We start from the raw sequence: 22219 nt of genomic DNA on the forward strand, positions 1-22219 counted from the left end.
CGTCGGGCGGAGCCGGCGGCTGAAGGCCGCCCCCCGCGGGTCGTCATTGGGCGGCTCGAGAGGGCGGACGGAGGCGTTTCCGCCGCAGAGCTCCTCGCTATTGGTCAGGACGAGATTCGCTCCGCCATTGGGCGCGCGATACCCGATAGGCGCCTCGGCCTATCAGGAGCCGCCGGCCGCGCAGGGGAAGGGATATAAGGGCGGGCCTGCAAGCACGAGCACCTCACCTGCTTGTTTGCTGTGGCAGCGGAAGTTTTGGTAGCGAGCGACCGAGTGAGGATGTCGGGCCGTGGGAAGCAGGGCGGGAAGGCGCGCGCCAAGGCCAAGTCGCGCTCGTCGCGGGCCGGGCTGCAGTTCCCCGTGGGCCGCGTGCACCGGCTGCTGCGCAAGGGCAACTACGCGGAGCGGGTGGGCGCCGGCGCCCCGGTGTACCTGGCGGCCGTGCTGGAGTACCTGACGGCCGAGATCCTGGAGCTGGCGGGCAACGCGGCCCGCGACAACAAGAAGACGCGCATCATCCCCCGCCACCTGCAGCTGGCCATCCGCAACGACGAGGAGCTCAACAAGCTGCTGGGCAAGGTGACGATCGCGCAGGGCGGGGTGCTGCCCAACATCCAGGCCGTGCTGCTGCCCAAGAAGACCGACAGCCACAAGGCCAAGAGCAAGTAAAGCGGGCCCGGGAGCAGCGTCCGTCCCGAGCACAGAAGCGAAACCCAAAGGCTCTTTTCAGAGCCACCCACTTTGTCGAGAAAGAGCTTGAGATGCTGCTGGGAGCGGTGGGCAGGGCGAGGGGGGTGACTTGTTTAGGTTGCTGGGGCTCAGTTGCTGTGCCAGGGAGCTCGGGCGCGGCCGGGAAGTCTGCGTTTTCCTGGTGTGCTTCGGCCAGCGGTCAGTCGGAGCAGCAGTGTGCCACTCTCCCGGGTGGGCTGTGGTGGGTCGAGTGCCTGGGGAGCGGAGCGCGGGCTCTGGCGACCGCGGAAGCGGCTGGAGCCAATGGTCGCCCTCGCGGGCTGGTGGAAAGGGCGAGAGCGCTTCCCCCTCTTGCGGGCGGGGCCGGCTACAGCGACCGCCATCTCTCGCGCAAGAGCGCGGAGACCCCTTCCGCGCCCTACCAGCCGAAGCGACCTTGCTGCTGTAGTCATTACGCTTTTCCCATAGGGGCCTGAGCGAGCAGAAGGAAACAGAGAATCCGCCGCACTATAGTAAAACACCTGGGAGGCGAGACTGGGATTTGCTTTTTTCCCTCTATTTTGTTTTTGTTGGTGTAGGGGAATTATTCTCTTGGCTCCTGCTCTTTTCTAAGCAGAGCCCATGAAGGGAGGCACTAAGGCTTGTGCCTTTGCGCCTCGGCAGTTTCTAGGGCTTCCTAGCATCGATAAATGCCTCCGGAAGAGCCATGAACCAGCAGAGTACCACAGCAAGCTCCTCGCAGTAAGAAAAGGGAAGGCACAACTAGGGAGGTGAACAATGCAGCAGCAGGAAACTAGAGGAATCTACAGCCAAAGAACCACAAGCCTAGCCAGTCTGGCTACAGCTCACCAAAAACGATGCGGGGGGAGGGAGGGGGAATACGTTAAGGGTGCAAAAAGCAGTAATAGAAGAGAAGGAAACAATACCGAAAAGTAATCGCTTGACACGACACAGCTCCTTTAAAGAGAAAAGTGGGCGGCTCTTAAAAGAGCCTTTGGGTTCGCGAAGTAAGATGATCCACAAAGCAAAGAAGCTTTAACCGCCGAAGCCGTAGAGAGTGCGTCCCTGGCGCTTAAGGGCGTAGACCACATCCATGGCCGTCACGGTCTTCCTCTTGGCGTGCTCGGTGTAGGTGACGGCGTCACGGATCACGTTCTCCAGGAAGACCTTCAGCACGCCGCGCGTCTCCTCGTAGATGAGCCCCGAGATGCGCTTCACGCCGCCGCGCCGAGCCAGGCGGCGGATGGCCGGCTTGGTGATGCCCTGGATGTTGTCGCGCAGCACCTTACGGTGACGCTTAGCGCCCCCCTTGCCGAGCCCCTTCCCGCCCTTGCCTCTGCCAGACATGCTGCAACCAGTCTTTGACCCGAGCGGTGTGCTGTGTCTGGCGGCGTGCGGGTATTTATGTGTTGTGGTCCGACCTGATTGGGAACAGGGGCGGGCCCTGCCGGCGGGGGCGGGGCCTGGATCTCCGCCCCCTCCGCGGGCACGGCGCGGCGGGGCCTTCGCCCTTCGCTGCTCTCGGGCACCTCCCCGGGGCCTGGCCGGCCTCGCCGCTCTAGTCACCGCCACCGTCTCTGCCTCCGCCTCGCTCGCCTTCCCCTAGCCTCGGTGGCCCTGAAGCGCCGTTTCCCGGCAGCTTCCCCTGCCGGCAGGGCGGCGGCGCACGGTTCTTCCTTTTACCAAGAGCCGAGCGCGCCCCTGAACAGGGAACCCGTGGCCTTGCTGCCCCCACGGACCGTTGCTAAGGTCATGCTGACCATGTCTCAACAGCGCTGAGCTGACTTCTCAATGACTCAATGGTAGTATTGAGATCTGGCTGCTAAATGTCTGAACTGACAGGTTGCCTTCATGGCCTTGTACTAGGATTTGCCTTATGCTGTAAACCATCAGGAAAATTACATCTATGCCTTCACTGCACCTGAAAAAAGAAGTGTGCACGTTTTTCTTGAAGCTGGCTGTGCTTGACTCAGACTATAGCAGCATGGGCAAGTCTGCAAAGGGCTTTTTCCATATAGAACAGGACAAGGCTCTTTGTTTTCTATCCTACATCTGGAATTTTGATTCATATTAAGTCCCAGACATCCTGGTAACATTCAAAAATCTCCATGTTTTCAAACGCCTTACATCATTCTGAGTGTATAGATACTCTTTTTTTCATGTAATATATTTTCCTCTTACCAGTGTACATAGCCAGTGACAAGATTTCTCTTTGTTATTTTGGTATCACTTCATGACTCTGAAAATCAGTCATCAAGACTGTTAAAGCTATACCTCATTTCTCCTGGCTATCCTTGCAGTCCTTGCTTTTTGTAGCTCAGCACCCACTGGGGCTATGAAATTAGCATAATTCCAATATGGACTGTTTGCCTGTGCTCATTGTGGCCAAATACACGCATCATTATCCACAGAGAGAGAGAGGAGATCTTTTCAAGATGAAGGGCTCAGGAAGATCTTAATGAATTCTGACAACCTTTTTTCTTGCTGACATTGGTATTTGGTTCTGCCTCAGCCACAGTGACTCCAGGAGGGAAGGTCTGTGTGAGTGATGGGATCTAAAAATATAATGGTGAGGTAATTCTTTCCCAATTGCTTTCAGTTCTGATATTTTATATATGAATGTCTCTGTCTGTCCCTGCCCAATTTCTTTTTCTTTGTTCTTTCAAATGGCTTGTCATTCCCTTTGCTTCAAATATATCCCCTTCATCTCTCTTCAGCTACAGGCAAAGGAGTTCAGTTTCCTATGCTGGTTGCCACTTTGTCCCACATCATCTACACCATAGAAAGCATGTTTTCCAGCACCATTTTGTAACACACACACGCTGAAGACACTTAAATGTATATAAATGAGATTTTTCTATGACAGGGATGCACACCCTATAGTATACATGTCCGTCACCCATTTGTCCATCTAAGCTCCCACTGTACCTCTTCCTCAGCCTTTTATAATTTGTCATGCTAAAGCCACATCCTAAAAGATGAAAAATGAGAGTGCTATATCCAGAGAAAGCAATTAATAAACACACAGGAGAAAAATCAGTTCAAAGGTCTCCGATTCAAATACATCCTCCCTCACTTGGTGAATCCCTGGCTTACAATTCACTAGGACCTAATGCATCATTTTGATGAGATATCAGTTATTGTTCCTACACACTTTTTTTACCAGCATCTCCCAGGGATGGGATATTGGCCCAGATGGAAGTTTCCTGTGAATTACTCACTTCTTCCAGTGTTATGTTCATAAGTCACTTTGCAGAATGCAATCCAAAGTGCAGCACAATCTCAACACTGTCCCGCTCATATTGCCCATTCATTTCTCCCCACTCTGGATCCCTGATGACATTCCTAACTGCAGAAACAAGTTCTACTACTACACTCTGCCATCATCTTCTCTTCTATCCCAGAGTTAGGGCTCGTGTCCCCCAAATAGTAGCCCAATAGAGCATGAGCTAGTGTCTCCTGTAACACTGAAGAGACCATAACCAGGTGACAAAAAACCTCAAAACAATCCAAATTAGAGCTAGGAGGATCCACCATGTTAGGAGAGTAATCACATGCTGTAAAATTAAAAAGAAAAAAAAGAAAAAAAGAAAAACCTAAACCCCTAAACTTGACAGTTTGCAAGTATAAGAACCTTTTATTTTCTTTGCAAGTATAAGAACCTTTTATTTTCATTAGTGTCATATGCAAACAAACATTCCTGTCCTCATTCAGCAATGTCACCACCAGCGGTAACCCTTGAAAGCCTTTCCATGTACTCAACATGCCAAGGCCTGTCTTATTCTAAAGAATTAATAAAAAAAGCAGAGATTATACCTCTGCCTCCACTTAAGTTTTGGTTCAATTGTTGAGCCTAAACCCTTTTTTTGCCTTTTCTCTTTTTCTCCTTTTTTCTTTCTTTACTCCCCCCTACCCCACCCCACCCTGGGAAGCTGTTTACATAAAAGAACATGCATTAGATCTGGACAGTCAATATCAGAATTACCCAAACGTTTACTTTATTGTTCATCAGGCCCTTTTCTCAACAACCTTGGCTAATTTGGAATATTAAGTTTCCTTTCTGGTAGGTGCCCCATATTGTAATTTGGGTAAACCCAAAGCTGATTTCTTTTTACTTATCACCTCTGTTCAGCCGGACACAGGCTGATCCCTGCTCACAGCTACTCAGTGCTGGTCTTGTGTGTTGGTCTTGCTAACCACACGAGTAAATGTTAAGATGTTACAAACTACTAATCTCACACAAAAGTTAAACTTGTTATTCTAGTCCTCATTTCAAGCATGAAGAAAACAAAATTTGATTGCATTTTCAGTGTCCAAACCATAAAAAAAAATATGTCAGGAAGACCCAGATTTAGACTTATTACACTTAATGTGGAATCTGATCCTTCTTTCTGGAATCAGTTCATACAAGGCGGGTTGCAGGCAAAACAGGTGAAATATATTCTTCTTGAATGTGCCCACGCTGTATACACATACTTCCACGAGCTTGTGAAGCCAGATTCCTGACTTCCGAACTGTCTGATAGCAGGAGCTGAGTGACTGGCCTCATTTGTATATTGTGGGGCAATCCAGGCACCAGCCGGCCCTTCCAGTGCCCCTGGCAGTCTGGATGACATCCTAACCGGGGACAGTGCCGCTCTGGCACCAGCCCATGGACTGCACAGCTGCAAAGCATCTACTGCAAAAAAAACCATAAGTTACTTCACAGCACCCTTACGCACTGAACAACTCTTCAATACCTTTTTGCTCCCTTCTATGGGAAGGCAGTCAGCCTATATTGCAGGCACCCAAGTGCTACCTTCCGATACTCCTGCTCTGGAAAGATGGCACAAACAGCCTTATCTGGAGCAGGTACCTGCTTCACCCTCACTTCTCGGAGGAAAACAAGCAAGGCAGCATGGCTTAATGAAAGCACCTTCACGTGGTGTGTGCCACAGTACTTTGGCTGTCATCGATGGCAGAAGTCCAGCCTATAGTGTCTCTGGGTGCCAACATCACTGCCTGTGTGTCAAAAAAAAATGGGTTGCCTGCCAACCCAAATACACCTGGAAGCCTGTCACATCAGCGCCTGGGGTGTCACCAGCCAGGGAGATTGATGAATCGCAGACAAGCTGTGCACGCATTACGTGCCCAAAGACACTTCGTCCCTCCATTGGTCACATTGCTCCCTCCTTCTTGCCAGCACCCACAGGAAGCACTGGCACACAAATAGGAAAGGGTGGAGGGCAGAAAGCACGCAGAAGAGCCAGGGTGTCATGGGGAGGAAGACTGGGTTGCTCAGCGTTGCTCTGGGTGGGCTGCCCACTGCTCTGAGCAGCCCAGCTTCAGTGCTGGTGGAGATGCTAATCTGAAGAGACAATGTGGTGGCACCCTTCCTCGGTGGGATTCACTATTAAATGCAGGTGAAAGAGAGGCCCTGTAGATTCAGGAGGAGATGATTTCTCTGTGGAGCCATGGCTGCTGGAGCTTCTGTTAACATTGCTTACCTTTCATGGACAGTTTGTCTCAAGGACTGAGGTCCTCAATCGCTGGTTGATGACTACATTCGAAGCACACCAGCATGGTCCAGAAGACAGTTTAAGTGCCTTAGCTTAGCTTTAGAAGACCAAAGTACTTTAATACACAAATAAATTCTTTTTTTTGACAGCTGACTGACAGTGAGGATCTTTTCTTTGCCTGTGTGTGAGAAAAGTAAAAATGTGTTAACCTGACAAACTCCCGTAGAGTAGAGAACAAAATGTATCTTTTTTTTCTCATTAGCTGTTCTGGGAAGGAAACAGAAGCTGTTCTGTTCTGTTTTGGTCCCCTGCATTTTTGCTGGTTTTTTTTTTCCGTCTTTCCCAGGAAGGGCATCCTTCCCAGCACCTCCTAACTATGGACGTATCCAGAATTCGGGCTATAGGGTTTTCAATTGCCAAATGACATGCCACGGCCATGATGAAGGGAGGCCACAATAGGTGTCCCAACCCTTAACGAAGAGTACAGGGAGGAGTGTGCAACATTCCAGGAAGCTGAGTCTACAGGGACAGTCATCCGTTGCCCTACCCTCTTTGTCCTGCCCACTACAGATGCTCAGCCATACGCTGGCTTTAAAAGGCCTCGTGTGGCCTCGTTTACACTTAGGAGTCTTAATAACAGCAGCAGCAGCAGCAGCAACGTTGGTATTATGTAGGCTAAGATTTGTTTGCTGGGCTGCGACGAGTTTGTAGTTTGGTAGGTACCACTTTAAAATTGCTTAGCTAAGGGTTAAAAGCTGTTAAACTGTGCTGGCTGGTTTGATGGCACGAGTTATTACATTTGTAACTCAGATGAAGGATGAAGTCACTGAGGGCAAGTAAGGCATGGGTGTAACGCTGTAATAAGAGTGTAATCACGGTTGCAGGGAGTATTTACACCTCTTCCCTGTGGAACATGTATGCGGGAGGGCGGCACATAACTTAAAGGCCCTCTCCTAAACCTCTCTGGAAACTGTCACTCGAAGGAAGGAGAGGGGCTGCGGCGCACAGGCGTATCAGCTGTACTACCTCCGGCTGGCTAAGAAGGACCGAGCGCGACACTCGCCGACAGAAGTAGAGCAGCCCATCAGCCACATTTCTGCGGCTAGCTCTCATGCTAATGCCTCCTAACAAAATTGCCTGAGAAGAACAACTACCGTGCCACCTCTCATTATTGCAAAAATAACTAAATATAACCCAGAGCTCGTTCACTTAGGAACAAGTACCGGCAGGTCCTAAACTGGAGATGGGAATGTTTGATAGCTCTCAGGTGCAGTGCCAGCCCTTGGCTGTGGTTCATGTGTCTCCTTGCTTACGCCAAGAGGTCTTAACTGCAAAAGTTGGACAGATCTGGGTATCTGAAGGGAAGTGACTTGCAGGGTTCAGATTGCAATCTCGTGCGGGTTTGCGATGTAGCGTGGCCTGCTGGTGTGCCCGTGAGGTGAGAAGGATTGAAGTCATTCGGATGTTGTAGTTACTACAGCGATGCTTTCCCCAAAAGTTTCGCTGGAGATCCTGTTATCGCGCCCCTCCTCTTTTAATGAATGATGAAGCCTACCTCCCTCCCACCTCATTGGGAAAGCCAAACGGCATGTCAGAATATGTGTGGTGCCTTCTTCCTCAAGTCTTTCTACAGTATCCTATAACTAAAACAGGATTATTTCCTTTTCTCGTTTGCTCAGCTGGAGGTGAAACTGCCGTTCCTGCCATTTATATAATGCTTTGTCAGATTTTTTTCTTTGCCTGAGTACATCTGTCCATTCCTTCAAAATTATCTGCTCTGACTGCAGAGCAAACTCTTTTTAAAATTGCCGAATGCACTTTAACTTTCCAAGATTTTGTTCCTGCGTGTATTCCTTTCATGTAGAGAAGAAGACATGTTCCAAGCAGCAATTGTAAATAGCTGGTTATTTTATGTCTTTGCTGAGAAGCCATTAAAAAGGAAAGATCAGGGCTTCTCTTCGTGTTGTGAAATTTCTGAAGTTACTTCAGTTTATTTTAAGATAGTAGACTGTAACTTTTGGAGATCGGAAGCTGCTACACATATCATTAGCTATCCCTATTGGGAAGAGGGAGAGGGTAGCAACTGCTGGGAGAAAAGCCAGGCAGACAACTGGGATGGTGACCATTTTAGCCACCTCAATTTCAGCCTCCAATAAATGGGAATCAACACTCTGTGAAGCCACAACTGAGGACTGGAGTATTTAAATCTCCCCCAGTGAAGGTTACCGAAGGAAATGTGTATGAGTTCAAAATAACAAGGGTAGGCAACTTGAGTTTTCATTTTGCTGACATGTCACTCGCAGTCTACGCTTTTCCTCTGTCCGTGTGCTATGAAGTGTCTTGGTACATGCTAAATGTCATCTCCTCACAGCATTGCTACTTTATTTCACTGTGTAGTAAAGTCAACAGAAAGTATCATTAGTTTACAAACACCTATAAGATACAGGCTTAAAAATCTATATTTATTTTACTTCATTTTTTTGGTAATTTGCAAAGGTATATCTTCAATACCCACATCCACTTCCATTTATTTCATTCCTATATCCTTAATTTACGCTACATAACTTTTACAAATAAGACCCTGAAAGTTCCAATTCGACTAGCCCTTCTCTCAACTATCTTCTTGTTGAAGCATTACAGAGCTCACATGCACTTTTCCTGCAACTTTTTTTCTGATTTTATTTTTTTCTTTTAGGGTGTGAGTTGCGATTTCTCCCTTCTTTGCATTTAGTCATAGTTTCATATTCACTGAAACACAATTTCACAGCAAACTAAAATGTTTTCATGTTATATACATATTTAGTATTTAGAAAGCAGACATTGAAATGAATCAATGAGGTGGAAACAGGATTACCTAAAACTACCTGTTCGTACAATCTGAAATTTTAGTTGCTAACATCTACTTAAATACTGTGTTTACATAATAAGTTACATCTGGTTATATCAAAGGAAGTCAGAGGGCAGGGCTGAAGTGTAGTCTTTGCGACTCTTAAATAACTACGAAAGGCAATGGATAATACCTTTGGTTATAATCAGGTAGAGATTCGTGAAATATTATTCCAGAGCTCTGTTCTGTTCAGCATATTACATCACCTTCATCCAGATAGCGATATTGATTGAATTCTTCCTGGTTCTTTAGGAACGACCTATGGCCTACCTCTCCCCTTGTTAAAACTCAGATTATCACAAAGTGCTCCAGTTTTTGTCCTGAAAGCATTTCCTCATTTCAGTGATGGCTGTAAAATGCACAAGGGAGAATTAGGTGGGTTTTATTTAAAGTGGGAAGAGGATTCAGAGTTGGCTATAGATAAACCTTTGTGTAGACATGCCCTGGGAGATGTGTTAAAAAAAAAAAAAATAAACAGCAATACGGTTTTAAATTCTACTACTGATAGAGAAAATACACGACAGGATAATAATCTCTGGGCAGGAAAAGCATTACTAAACTGCTACATGAGCCCTCAAACATCTTAAATTACTATAGAGACCAAGATAATTTCAGTAAACATCCTCAGAAGTTTAGGAGCTTGCTTTCTTTTACAAAGCTGTAGTTTTGTAACATCAGATATCAAATGACAGTTTCCTTGAAAGTGACATACCAGATGAAAAGCAAATAGCTCGATTTACTTAATAATTGGTACAGAAATTAATATGGAAAACAAACAAAAGAAAGAAAACACCCAACACAATGTAGCAGGGTAAGTTTGCCTCCCTTCTACTGAAATTCCAGGAAGGCAAAATAAAACAACTGTGTGTTCATAAATCTCCAGATATTAACAAATTGCTTATGGATCTATAATAAGTGCAATAGGAGGTTGTAGAAGACACTATTTCACCGGACTTTAGCGTTTTAGAAGGTAAAACACATGGTCAAAGGAACCGGTTCTTAATCCATATTCAGAGCTGAAAGAGGAGTCTGTGTTACTTCCTCCTCTTCAAAATCAATTTAAACTGTCAAAATAGCTTTAAATCGGCAGGTTTCAACTTTAACCCCAAGAAAACCCTCTAAAGAATCAGACTGAGTCGTTGCTGTAACATTTATGTCAAAAGGAAATTTTTAATTTGCAAGGAAAAACAAAAGTTTCTCTCTTCAGAGGTCTCTCCAGCAGCAGCACACGGGATTTATCGCCTCTCCTTTACCTCAGCCCGCGCGTTTGCGGCTGGAAACTCTCCCGAACGCAAGTACCTGCTCTTCTCCTCCCTCACCGGGGAAATGGGGCGATTTGGTGGCAGAAATTCCGAGGAAAACACACTTTTGTTAGTCCAAAGAAACACAAATCGAGCACACCGAAGGGCTCCCCGGCCGTGCAGCGGGGCGGGCTCTGCAACGCACCAATCACCGCCCGGCTCCTCTCTAAAAATACGAGCATCTGACCCGCGGCAGCCCAATTGTGTTCGCCTGCTCCGCAGAGGACTCCGCCGCCGCGATGTCCGAGACCGCTCCCGCCGCCGCCCCCGATGCGCCCGCGCCCGGCGCCAAGGCCGCCGCCAAGAAGCCCAAGAAAGCGGCGGGCGCCTCCAAAGCCCGCAGGCCGGCGGGCCCCAGCGTCACCGAGCTCATCACCAAGGCCGTGTCCGCCTCCAAGGAGCGCAAGGGGCTCTCCCTCGCCGCCCTCAAGAAGGCGCTGGCCGCCGGCGGCTACGATGTGGAGAAGAACAACAGCCGCATCAAGCTGGGGCTCAAGAGCCTCGTCAGCAAAGGCACTCTGGTGCAGACCAAGGGCACCGGCGCCTCCGGCTCTTTTCGCCTTAACAAGAAGCCCGGGGAAGTGAAAGAGAAGGCCCCCAAGAAGCGGGCAACCGCGGCCAAGCCCAAGAAGCCGGCGGCCAAGAAGCCCGCCAGCGCCGCCAAGAAGCCCAAGAAAGCGGCGGCCGTGAAGAAGAGCCCCAAGAAAGCCAAGAAGCCGGCGGCCGCTGCGGCCAAGAAAGCGGCCAAGAGCCCCAAGAAAGCGGCCAAGGCAGGCCGCCCTAAGAAGGCAGCGAAGAGCCCGGCCAAGGCGAAGGCAGTGAAGCCCAAAGCAGCGAAGCCGAAGGCGGCCAAGCCCAAAGCAGCCAAGGCGAAGAAGGCGGCACCCAAAAAGAAGTAAATTATCCCAGAAGAGTTCTGCTCTACATATTGTTATCCAACGGCTCTTTTAAGAGCCACCCACACTTTCCCTAAAGGAGCTGAGGCACCGAGGTCGTCAGTAATCTGCAGCAAGGATCCAGTAATTCGTAAGTCATCAGAGGTCAATTGTGTCTTTCCCCCCCCACCACGATTACTGAAGGAAACGCCAACGAGCGCGGTATAACGCCGCGGCTTTAGGGAAGTGTAGACTCTTACAATTTTTTTGCCGAGTGATTGGTTTGACTACCAGGAAGCAATGTTTTATAGTAGTGATTTGATAAAAATCGGATGTACTTTTTTTTAAGAATATGTTTTGTAACAAAAGCAATGCAATTGTCAGGCACGCTATTACTGAGCCATGTCTAAATCTATTGTATTATTTCTCTTAAGGTGTCTCCTTAATTGTTTTTTGTCTGTTTGGGGGAGGAGGGGAGGGTTTGCTTACTGACCCGATAATAGCCGAGCTTTCCCATTCCTTTTGTTCCCGATAAGAAAGAAAAGGAGCTTTAAGTATTGAAAAAGCCCGCCCTGATCCAGGATTGGCCAGTGGAGAGCCCGGCCCGCTGCCCCTTCCCCTCCCCCGCCCTTCTCCTTCTGTCTCTGGGGCTGTTTCAGCCACTCTCGGAGAAGAAAAAACGTGGGGGAGGGGGGTGGAGGGACGGCAGCTCTCACTGAGACACAGCGTTCCCGTGTTCTCCGCCTAAAAGGAAAATATCCCATCCCTGGAAGAAGCTGCTTTGTACGGACATTTTGACACGACTTTATGTTAAGCGAAACGTGGAAAGCGTTGCTACTATCACCAACCCAAAACTACTGTTAATAAACATGGGGGGAAAAAAAGGCAATACGGGTTGAGTAATTAATATAAAACGGCATAACTATAGTATGGATAACTAAGCTCTCTTATGATTTTGTGGGTGGCTCTGAAAAGAGCCTTAAGGTTATCTTCTCCGGAGGAGGCAACGTGCCACTTTTCCGTTGCGTTCACTTGGCTTTAGCCTTGTGGCTGTCGGTCTTCTTGGGCAGCAGCACGGCCTGGATGTTGGGCAGCACCCCGCCCTGCGCGATCGTCACCTTGCCCAGTAGCTTGTTGAGCTCCTCGTCGTTGCGGATGGCCAGCTGCAGGTGGCGGGGGATGATGCGCGTCTTCTTGTTGTCGCGGGCCGCGTTGCCCGCCAGCTCCAGGATCTCGGCCGTCAGGTACTCCAGCACGGCCGCCAGGTACACCGGGGCGCCGGCGCCCACCCGCTCCGCGTAGTTGCCCTTGCGCAGCAGCCGGTGCACGCGGCCCACGGGGAACTGCAGCCCGGCCCGCGACGAGCGCGACTTGGCCTTGGCGCGCGCCTTCCCGCCCTGCTTCCCGCGGCCCGACATCCTCACTCGTTCCCTCACTGCTAAGAGCGTTCCAGCAGCAGAACGGAGGCAACAGCCGCCGCTCCGCAGCTATAGCCTCGCTTTGCCGCCTCGCCCCGTCGCTGATAGGCTGAGAAGTAGGTCTCCGCCGGGCAGCCAATGAAGAGGCGAATCGCATTCCGACCAATGGAAAAAGGGCTGTGGGGGCGTTATGACGCGATGATGTCTTCTGACCAATGCAAGCAGGCAGAGGGAACGCTACTCATTTGCATAAGGGAGTTATAAATACGTGGCACGCGGCTGTAGGGTCTCAGTTCGCTTTTTGCTTGTAGCAGTACAGGCTGTTCGGTCTGTGACAGGCGCGTTTCCGACGATGCCCGAGCCGGCCAAGTCCGCCCCCGCGCCCAAGAAGGGCTCCAAGAAGGCGGTGACCAAGACGCAGAAGAAGGGCGACAAGAAGCGCAAGAAGAGCCGCAAGGAGAGCTACTCCATCTACGTGTACAAGGTGCTGAAGCAGGTGCACCCCGACACGGGCATCTCGTCCAAGGCCATGGGCATCATGAACTCCTTCGTCAACGACATCTTCGAGCGCATCGCCGGCGAGGCCTCGCGCCTGGCGCACTACAACAAGCGCTCCACCATCACCTCGCGGGAGATCCAGACGGCCGTGCGGCTGCTGCTGCCCGGCGAGCTGGCCAAGCACGCCGTCTCCGAGGGCACCAAGGCCGTCACCAAGTACACCAGCTCCAAGTAGAGCCTCGCGCGCCGCCAGTTTTAACCCAAAGGCTCTTTTAAGAGCCACCCACAAATTCTCTAAAAGGGCTGTACAATCAAATGCTGAAAAAAACGTGAGTTCTTGATTTAAGTTTGTTAAGTTTTGATAAAATACTGTTCTCGTTTTCTGTTATGCAACATATACTTTTAGTTGGCAATAAATGATTTGCTGTAACTAAAGTTTTTTTGTAGCTGAAGTTTTGTATTTTTTTTCTAGCTGATACCGTTAACTCACAGTTCTGTTGCACTTAAGTTTGTGGTATGTATATTTCTCGTGCAATACATCGCTGTTTCAAGTGTTCATATTATACGGGTTGTAAATTGGGGGAATAAACAGCTTCTGTGGTTTTCTATTCAGGAAAGAAAATTAATTGCTCGATGGAAAATTATCTAGGTATGTCGTTATAACTGCCATAACAATATCTACCGCTTGATGGTGCTCAGTCTTTTTTTTCCTAGCATCTTGAGAGGTCTGCAATGCACTGTACTATAGAACAATTTATATAGTAACAAGTTACATTTGTCTTAATAAGCTTTTACCAATAGCCCAGTGATTAGTACCACACAGAATCCCTTTCTAAAATTACTTATCTTCATTAACTTTCTCAGTAATTCTGCTGTGCATGTGATTTTTACAGTAACTTGCACAGCTCGTCCCTAGGACTGCTTTAGGGAGAGAATATTCCCCTTGTGACTAAAAGCACACAGTAAAAACAAATATTATTTCATACCTACCCGACCTTTCCTGTATTTATGTGTCATTAATTGCATTTAAACTATTAAAAACTAAGAAACTAGCCACTGTGGGCTGATCTCTTAAACTGTGGGTGTTTATCATGTATAGCTACTAATCAGTCCTAAAGTCTTTCAGCCTCAAGCCACAGGCTCAATTGCTCCATCACATTCTTGGGTAATTAGACAGTGCTGTAGCTGCCGATTCAAGCCATTGTCACCTTCTCTCAAACTGGATCTGAATAATCCTGAAGTCCAAGCATATTCTCTGTAATTGTGAACACAATTAGTCCATACAGGGACCACGGGATCACAAAAGTCAACCTTTCTACTAGTGACTGCATGTTGTTTGGTAGTGCAGGTACAGAGGCAGGCACTGGGTCTCTCTTAAAGCAGCCACCAATTTATCAAAGTTAATTTCAGCTTGAAGGCTAAGGGGCATCTCTCAGATTGGACTTCAGATAATCCAGTGGTAAGAGGCATCCTCCATACTCAGTTCTCCTGCTGCTTCAAATGGAGTTTAGCCATCTATTTTCCAAGTACCTTAGTGCAAACTTTGAAACAACTTGCATATTCTGGGCCGCTCTGTATGTCCGGTACCTAAAAAGATGAATAAAACTTAGTATATTCCAGTCTCTAGGTTTTTGTGTTAAGGGATGTATGGGTTGCTAGAAAGGAACTTTAGAAAGCATATACTAAAAGTGCTCAGATTTTCACAGTGGTGGTGATCATTTGAACAATGTGTCAGTGGCTATTATTCTCAACGATCAGTCATGTAAAAGTCAATCAATTATGTTGTCCTAAACAAAAAAAAACTTGGTTCAAACTGCAGCTATTATAGGGCAGCCCAAGAATAGAAGCTCGGTGGTGCCTTTTGGCCTCCCTCTTCAGGAGTCCATAAGCATTCTTTTTGCCTTTCCTGACTTTGTATGCTCTGTACTGCATGCTTCATTAACACAGCTTTCATAGAAATTCCAGGGGATTTAAAACAAAAAAAAAAAAAAAAAAAAGAGGCTGTTTTGGTATATGAAATTGTTTCTAGGCTCATGAAACTCTTCACTCAACAGAAAAGAAAATGTTGCTTACAATTGCTTCTTCCAATCTCAGTATGAATAATAAGGCAATATTAAGGGGTTATAATAGGAAACAAGCATTTCTACCTGCACACACACATCATCAGATCTGATTCTAACATGGACACTATTTTTCCATCAGTGCTGAGACCAAAGTTTCTGAAATGACCAAAACCAACCACCTTGGAAAATTTGTGTACTTATTCTTTTCACCAGAGGTCAAAGTAGTAGGATTTAGGCTCAGCAAGAATAGCAAACATAATAATTTCATCCCACAGGAGGATGAACATTCCAAATTAATAAAGCGAATAGTGTGAATATAAAATCACATGACAGCATATTCTTCCATCTTTTATGTTCTTTAATGTTCTTTCCTATTCAGTTCAAACCAGTTTTGTTTGTATTCTTGAATCCACTCTACCCAGATGACATCACCCAGCAACAGTAAGATGGAACAGTGTTCAAACACATCATCCAGGTGTAGCAGGCATGATGCTGCCACCACCTAGACCACAGTCTAGAACTATGTGGATACCATCTCAGCAGGGCTCGAGGCCCTACGTTCAGCTCGAAGAAGACGAGCCTGCAGTCTGCTGAGTAAATAAGTAGTTTATTTCTCTGACATGCAGAGCAGCTTGAGCTGGGTGCCTCCAAAGAGGGACCCCTATCCCAGATTGTGCCCCCATTTATAGCTGTATCCCCAAGACTAATCACTTAATTCTGGCCAGTGATCTCTTGATTTCTTATTGGTTTTCTTGGTCATTGGGCTGGCCTTCTTCTGATGTTACCTCATTCTCTTGGAATTGTTTCCTTGGTCCTTATCTTCTTCATTCTGCTTGTGTTTGACAGTTTCTGCTAGTTACATGTTTGCAGCATTAGTTTTATCACAACGTTTACTCTCGGTCAGCCCTTGTGGCCTTTTGGCTCCCAACGTGGGGCTTGATGGGTTGAGATAATGACAAACCTGATAAGAGCGCATTAGAACAAATTTGTCATAAGCATTCATTGTATGGGATCAATAGTCACAATGTTGCTTTTGGGGTTGTGTCTTGTAATACCTATCTGCTGTATGTGCTCCCTGTTGTGCTGTTTATCATCCTTGGGTCATGGGTCAAGATTATTGTTGTGCTGTGCTTTGTAGTGTGGGCTTATGATATGATGAAATCGTGTGTGCTGTGGCTGTACTCGTTAATGATTAAGAGCGATGAACAAGGCGAAATGGAAGAGACGCTTTCATCTCTGTACTTCAGGAGCTATTTAATGGAAACTTTTAGTATCCAGTAACTTTTAGTAATTACACTTTTCACATTTTCAGAGAACCAATCTGTGGAGGAGACAGCTTCTTTCACTTCCATCTTCTCCTCCAGGCTAATTACAACAGCATTTGAGACTTTTGTATACCCTTGGGATGCTCAAACCAGCATCCTTCTATTGCTAGGTGCTTCATTACTTCTGAATATGTTTCAGGTCTTGCCAGCAATGTGCACTCGCAGCCCAGAAAGCCAACTGCATCCTGGGCTGCATCAAAAGAAGTGTGGCCAGCAGATCAAGGGAGGTGATTCTACCCCTCTACTCCACTCTTGTGAGATTCCACCTGGAGTACTACATTCAGCTCTGGGCTCCGGAACATAAGAAGGACGTGGACCTGTTGGACTGCATCCAGAGGAGGGCCACAGAGGTGATCAGAGGACTGGAGCACCTCTCCTGTGAAAACAGGCTGAGAGAGTTGGGTTTGTTCAGCCTGGAGAAGAGAAGGCTCCAGAGAGATCTTATAGCAGCCTTCCAGTAATTAAAGGGGGCCTACAGGAAAGAGGAGGAGGGACTCTTCATCAGGGAGTGTAGTGATAGGATGAGGGGTAACGTTTTAAAACTGAAAGAGGGTAGATTTAGGTTAGATGTTAGGAAGAAATTCTTTACTGTGAGAGTGGTGAGACACTGGAATAGGTTGCCCAGAGAAGTTTTGGATGCTCCTTCCCTTGAAATGTTCAAAGCTAGATTGGATGGGGCTTTGAGCAACCTGGTCTAGTGGAAGGTGTCTCTGCCTATGGTAGGTTTCCCTGCCCATGGATAGATGATCTGCAAGGTCCTTTCCAACACAAACCATTCTACGATTCTATGATTAGGATTAAACATTGGTGTGTATGAAGGCACACTATTCCAATGCCCTGCGACAAGCACTGCAGCTATTCAAACCCCGGTGAAGGGACTGCAGCAACTTCAACCCTGCGATGAGTGCGGTGGCTACTCAAACCCAATGACGTGTACTGCAGCTATTCAAACTCTGGTGACAGGCACTGCAGCTACTGAACCAGAGAAGCCACCTGTGCTGGAATCAGTCACCCCTGTACAGAAGAAGAAACACACAAAAAAGTCAGTTCACTTTGTGAGGGATGAAGATGAACAAGGGTCATCATGAGAAGAGGAGGAAGAACCAGAAGTAATCACCTGATCCTTATCCCTGGGTGAGCTGTGAGATATACAAAAAGATTTCAGTTGTCATCTGGGCAAGCAAATTGTCACCTGACTGCTCCAATGCTGGTGTAACAGGGCCTGTGGCTTGGAATTAGAGAGTAGGGAAGGCAAGTAGCTGGGATCTTGGTCTAGGAAAGAGGGTATTGACAAGTGATTGGAAAAAAGAACACAAACCCTCAGCCTCCAGAGATGACTTCTGTTAGCCATGAACAAAAGGTATCCCTTTAAGGAAGATATTATATGTCACCCAGACAAGTGGACCATCATGGAGAGAGATAACCAGTACCTGAGTGAACTGACTTTGAAGGAGCTGATTTGTCATGACCTGGATGACCCACGGTCAACCACGGCTTCAGATGAAGTCCAATATATCTGACTCATATGGCAGAAGTTTCTACAGAGCACACCATCATCGTATGCTAGCTCATTGGTAACAATGAGCTGAGGAAACGAAGAGACACCAACGGTGGATGCAGTGGCTGACCAACTCTGGCAATATAAAGAAAGTCTTTCTACTTACCTATGGGCTTGTGTCTCAGCTGTGGAAAGACTGGTCCGGGAGTTCCAGCAACTCAAAGAGGATAGGTTGCACTCTGCACCTGTATGGACTGGTATCTCTGCTATTAGAAGTAAGCTTTTTCCTGCTCAAGAGAGAGGATATAGAGGGTACACCCCATGAAGCATCCTGTGGTTTTACCTCCATGACCACACAGAGGACATGATGAAGTGAGATGGAAAACCCACCTCGTTGAAACTATGATCAGAACTCGTGGGGCCCTGCCTCCAGCTAGGTGGAGGAAAGGGACTACTGGGTTTACTGGACTGTGTGGAATCAATGGCCTGGCACATCATATCCCCAACAGTATAAGGCTCTGGTAGACACCGGTGCACAGTGTACCCTAATATGCCAAATTATGGTCTGATTGTAAGCCCTCTCTATCAGGTGACCCAGAAGAACAATTTTAAATGGGCCCCTGAGCAACAACAAGCCTTTGAATAAATTATGCAGGAAACAGTTCATGCAGTAGCCCTGAGGCCAGTCCAGGCAGGACAAGATGTTAAAAATCTGCTCTACACTGCAGCCAGAGAGAATGGCCCTACCTGGAGCCTCCGGCAGAAAGCACCAGGGGTAACTCGAGGTTGACCCCTAGGGTTTTGGAGTCCTGGATACAGAGGATCCAAAGCCCACTACACTCCAATCGAAAAAGAGATATTGGCAGCATATGAAGGGGTTCAAGCTGTTTTGGAAGTGGTTGGTACGGAAGCACAGCTCCTCTTAACACCTTGACTGCTGGTGCTGGGCTGGATGTTCCAAGGGAGGGTCCTCTCTACACATCATGCAACTTGGAAGTGATCATGGACTGGCCAGCAGGCAAAGATTTCAGAAAATCACCAGAGGAGGCGACACATGCTGAAGAGGCCGCACTATATAATAAACTACCAGCAAATGAGAATATGCCCTGTTCACTGAGGAATCCTGCCATATTGTAGGAAAACTTCAAAAGTTGGAGGCTGCTGTGTGGAGACCTAAACAACGAGTCACAGAAGCTACTGAAGGCCAAGGTGAATTGAGCCAGTGTGCAGAGGTTAAAGCCATCCAGATGGCTTTAGATATTGCTGAATGAGAAAAATGGTCATTACTTTATATCTATACTGATTCGTAGATGGTGGCAAATGACCTGTGTGGGTGGTTACAGCAGTGGAAGCAGAGCAACTGATGGTGCAGAGACAAACCCGTCCGGGCTGCTGAATTGTGGCAAGATATTGCTGCCCAGATAGAGAATCTGGTTGTAAAAGTATGTCACATAGATGCCCACGTACCCAAGAGTCAGGCCACTGAAGAACATCAAAAGAACCAGCAGGTGGATCAGGTGGAACTGGACTGGCAACATAAGGGTGAATGATTTATAGCTCAGTGGGCCCACGATGCCTCAGGCCATCGAGGAAGAGATGCAACATATAGATGAGCTCGTGATCGAGGCTTGGACTTGACCATGAGCGCAATTGCACTGGTTATCCATGAAGGTGAGATGTGTGCTGCAATTAAGCAGGCCAAGCGGTTAAAAACTCTCTGCTATGAAGGACAACGGCTAAAATACAAATATGGAGAGGCCTGGGAAATTGATTACGTTACACTCCCACAAACCCATCAAGGCAAGTGCCATGGGGTCACAATGGTGGAAGCAACCACCAGATGGCTGGAAGCATACCCTGTGCCCCATTCCACCACCACCAACACTATCCTGGGCTTTGAAAAGCAAGTTTTATAGCAACATGGCATCCCAGAAAGAATTGAGTCAGACAACAGGATTCATTTCTGAAACAGCCTCATAGACATCTGGCCAAAGAGCATGGCATTGAGTGGGTATGTCACATCCCCTATCACGCACCAGACTCCGGGAAGATCAAACGATACAATGGACTGTTAAAGACTACATTGAGAGCAATGGGTATTGGGACCTTCAAACATTGGGATATACATTTAGCAAAGGCCGTCTGGTTAGTCAACACTAAAGGATCTACCAATTGAGCTTGCCCTGCCCAGTCAGAACTTTATGTACTGTGGAAGGGGAAAAAGTCCCTGTAGTGCACATGAAGAATATGTTACGGAAGACGGTCTGGGTTAGTCCTGCCTCAGGCAAAGGCAAACACATCTGTGGGACTGCTTTTGCTCAAGAACCCGAGTGCACTTGGTGCATAATGCAAAGGGATGGAGATGTCTGATGTGTACCTCAAGGGAACTTGATTTTGGGTGAGAACAGCCAATGATTTAAACTGTGTGACAACTGTTAAATTACAACTATATCTCATCACTACTATGGTTGCTATATGCGATATCAACAGTATTATAATAAGAATCACCCAAGCTAATGAAGAATGAACTTTGATGAAACTGAGCGAAGTGCAGCAGTGATGGAACAAGAATTAGCTTCAGCAACTGGTGCCCAACAACTTTCTTGAGATTGACATCCTCAACCTCCAGACTGTGGGCATGGACCACACCAGATACACCAGCTGAGAGCTCCAGATGCAACATGCCACAATTCAACATCATACACCTGCCCTGAAAGACTGTTATGAGAGATGGACTCCAATGCTATGGACTAAATGAACTCAGTGGACATTTTAGAGGGAAAAGTGGCGGTGATTTATTGAAAAGTGTAAGACCTGGGCATGGCATAAATGGTATGGAATAAAGGGTGCATATTTGTCCCGATTTCAGCTGGGGTAGAGTTACTTTTCCTGAGAGTGGTTGCTGTGTTTTCAGATTTGGTATGACAGGAATGTCAATAATGCATATTGCTTTAGTTGTTGCTAGGTGATGTTTATACTATTCAAGGACTTTTTTTCAGCTTCCCATAGATGCTGAGAAGGAGCATAGACATAACAGTGGAACGGTCAGTGGAATATTCCATACCATAGATGTCATGCTAAGTATATAAATGGGGGTTGACCAGGTCACTGCTCAGGATGAGCTGGGCAACCAATTCACCCAGCAGTGAGAGTGACTTGTATTGTTTTACTCTATCTTGTATATTCTCTTACCATTATTGTTGTTATTTTCCATTTTCTGTTATTGTTCTATTAAATTGTCTTTACCTCAAGCCATGATTTTTTTCCCCTTTCCTTTACCCTCCCTTTCTCCCTCTTCTCCCTACCCTTCTGGGTGGGAAGGGAGAGAACTGCACGAGCTGCTGGGTTGTCCTAGCCATCGGTGGGGGTTACACCATGGCAGGCTTCAACTACTTTAGCTTCCAGTGCTGAGTGAGGCTATTAATCCTAACAATTCTCAGCAATGGGAAGTGCTAGAATACATAATCTTTAAACGGGCCCTTTATGCTGTATTTTTCTCTACCCTCCATGTCTACCTTTAAAATACCTCTTTATTCACAGCAACTGAAATAGAAGGAATAATTATTTTTAGTTGTACAAACGTTTTTGTCAACATACTTTTTATATCAGCAAAGTTTTGTATATCAAATTATCAGTTACATTACAGTTTACTCCTACAGCCATAAAGAATACTGAAGGACAATTCAAACAGTGTAAAAAATTTCCCTTATCTTATTTTTAACAGAATAATAAAGTTAGCAGCCCTCTTGGAAAGATTTACATGTTCTCTAGATCAGCATACCTACAGCAAAATTTGTATTTATCAATCATCATGCTTAAACATTGTGCTTTTATTTCTGCAAAAATGAAATACACCAGCTGGGTAAAGAAATAATTGTATTCTCTAGTTAACTGACCAGACAGTGAATCAGAAACAAGAAATAGATGGCATACACCTGATTCAAAAGCTGAAAAAATCACACACAGGCTATAGCAATTTTATACTACTTCCTCCTTTTATTTTTTTATTTTTTTTTTTATGGAGTAAATCAATGTCTGCTTGCCTACTCAGGAAATCAATTTACTTTTCCTAGTGGCCAGAGATTACAATTACTCAACACATAGGGCAAATTATTGCTATGTTTGTTTCCCAGAGACTTTCTTTTCCAGTTTTAATAGAAAATATC

At 46.8% G+C, this 22219-nt stretch overlaps 5 protein-coding genes across 5 annotated transcripts; 3 read left to right on the forward strand and 2 right to left on the reverse strand.

Annotated features, from left to right (window-relative positions):
* The first annotated feature begins 252 nt into the window (after window positions 1–252).
* On the forward strand, window positions 253–711 carry LOC309681762 (histone H2A). Its single transcript, XM_082495711.1, has one exon. It carries the CDS (start codon window positions 280–282, stop codon window positions 667–669), a length of 390 nt encoding a protein of 129 aa, XP_082351837.1. The 5' UTR covers window positions 253–279; the 3' UTR covers window positions 670–711.
* A 953-nt stretch (window positions 712–1664) lies between these two features.
* On the reverse strand, window positions 1665–2048 carry LOC309670569 (histone H4). Its single transcript, XM_082481570.1, has one exon. The coding sequence runs from the start codon at window positions 2035–2037 to the stop codon at window positions 1726–1728; it is 312 nt and encodes a 103-aa protein (XP_082337696.1). The 5' UTR covers window positions 2038–2048; the 3' UTR covers window positions 1665–1725.
* Window positions 2049–10502: 8454 nt separating this feature from the next.
* On the forward strand, window positions 10503–11337 carry LOC309675707 (histone H1-like). The gene has a single exon (XM_082488068.1). The coding sequence runs from the start codon at window positions 10616–10618 to the stop codon at window positions 11273–11275; it is 660 nt and encodes a 219-aa protein (XP_082344194.1). The 5' UTR covers window positions 10503–10615; the 3' UTR covers window positions 11276–11337.
* Window positions 11338–11752: 415 nt separating this feature from the next.
* LOC309675715 (histone H2A-IV) lies at window positions 11753–12669 on the reverse strand (the record flags this gene model as incomplete). The annotated part of the gene is made up of 1 exon (XM_082488078.1): window positions 11753–12669. One exon carries the CDS (start codon window positions 12667–12669, stop codon window positions 12280–12282), a length of 390 nt encoding a protein of 129 aa, XP_082344204.1. The 3' UTR covers window positions 11753–12279.
* A 185-nt stretch (window positions 12670–12854) lies between these two features.
* Window positions 12855–13450, forward strand: LOC309675727 (histone H2B 1/2/3/4/6). Its single transcript, XM_082488088.1, has one exon. The coding sequence runs from the start codon at window positions 13022–13024 to the stop codon at window positions 13400–13402; it is 381 nt and encodes a 126-aa protein (XP_082344214.1). The 5' UTR covers window positions 12855–13021; the 3' UTR covers window positions 13403–13450.
* The last annotated feature ends 8769 nt before the right edge of the window (window positions 13451–22219 follow it).

Source organism: Vanellus vanellus (genome assembly GCF_965231255.1).
Source record: "Vanellus vanellus genome assembly, chromosome: 1".
Taxonomy (NCBI): Eukaryota; Metazoa; Chordata; class Aves; order Charadriiformes; family Charadriidae; genus Vanellus; species Vanellus vanellus.